Below are 1,430 nucleotides of genomic sequence, written 5' to 3' on the forward strand. Positions count from 1 at the left end.
TAATTTTGTTTAGCACGAGTTTGAATTTTAATTAGACTTTCATTTTGAAGACCTATGCTGTAAATTTGGAGCTAAATCATCAAACTGAACTTGTTTTTAAACTGGTTCTTATAATAAAAAAGGGAGCAATATTCACTTCAATAATTTTAACACTTTCGTCAATACTAAACCACAAAAATTTTCATTTTAACACCTCCATGAATCGATATTCACTTCAATAATTTTGCATATGAAACAAACGATAATAATCCAAAACAAAAAAGTTAAAATTATAATGACGCTGACACTTCCAACTTAAAATAGGGTTTACGATTTCCCCCAAATTCGATAATAGCCATTTCAGTTTCTACGAAGCAATTCATAAACACATTCCAGCTTCCATTCATTCAAATTCAGATTAATCACAAGCGAGAAGCACAGCTAAACACGAAACCAAAAATCTCAACATTCGCAACAAAAAAGAATATATCAAAGACTCGGACAGTATATCATTTCATATAATCCAAAAACCCTAATTTTACTTGAAAAACATACTCAGTCTAATTTAAAGCAGCAGTAGCAGCAGCAACAAAAATTAAAGGCTTACGAAATAAATAAAAAGCACCAAAACACGAAACGAGAAGAGAATAAAACAAAGTCTTACATCTGAAGCCAAAAGAGTCTCCATGAACAACATCAACATCAGTACCTCCTGGTGAAGGGGAAGGCCTGTTGAACAGGAACAGGGTCAACCTGTGTGATGCCGGGGATGTCGTTGATTCCGAGGGAATGAAGCATGTCAAGGGTTTCTTTGTCGACTTCGATGTGGTCGGTGTTGATGGCGGAGACGTCGGGGACGAAGTCCATGCGGCGCTCGCGCTCCTCCTCCTGGAGCTTGAGGGAGATGCCGCGAACGGGACCCTTCTGGATGCGCTTCATGAGATGCGTGGAGAAACCCGCGATCTTGTTCCGCAGCCTCTTGGAAGGGATGATGGCCACTTCTTCGAGAAGCTTTTTGTTTGTGTGGAAGTCGAGGGTCATGCGCGAGTAGTAACGCTCAATCACCTGGCGGGAGGATTTCTTCACCGTTTTTGTTCTCACGCGACCCATTGTGTGTGGTGGTGGTTGTTCTTCTGTTGCCGCCGCCGCCGCCGCTGAGGTCAGTTCTTTCTCTCTGTCTTACCTGCGCAGAATGATCTGAGACGAAGCACGAGTGATGAAGTAGGGTTTTCATTTTTATTGGATCGGGTTTTGGATTTCATGCTTTAAAAATATTGGGCCTAACCTAGTTTAGGTTGAGGATTAACTATTGACACTACCCAGAGTGCTTTTAATATATTTTTTTTTTCTGAAAATGTCATTTTCAAGGAAACATGATTCTCTTCGTAAAATACACAATGTAATTATAATTTTGTTGCATAAAATTGGGGGTGCAAAAAAATTACACAATA

General features: G+C 39.6%; 1 protein-coding gene across 1 annotated transcript; it reads right to left on the minus strand.

Moving 5' to 3' along the window:
- Positions 1–421: 421 nt before the first annotated feature.
- Positions 422–1,196, minus strand: LOC114403766 (40S ribosomal protein S17-4-like). Its single transcript, XM_028366918.1, has one exon. The coding sequence runs from the start codon at positions 1,087–1,089 to the stop codon at positions 682–684; it is 408 nt and encodes a 135-aa protein (XP_028222719.1). The 5' UTR covers positions 1,090–1,196; the 3' UTR covers positions 422–681.
- Positions 1,197–1,430: the final 234 nt, after the last annotated feature.

This window comes from Glycine soja, chromosome 20, assembly GCF_004193775.1.
Source record: "Glycine soja cultivar W05 chromosome 20, ASM419377v2, whole genome shotgun sequence".
NCBI lineage: Eukaryota > Viridiplantae > Streptophyta > Magnoliopsida > Fabales > Fabaceae > Glycine > Glycine soja.

Bases quoted from the DNA above. Each gene is read 5' to 3' on its own strand.
- LOC114403766 (XM_028366918.1), bottom strand. From the start codon at position 1,089: ATGGGTCGCGTGAGAACAAAAACGGTGAAGAAATCCTCCCGCCAGGTG.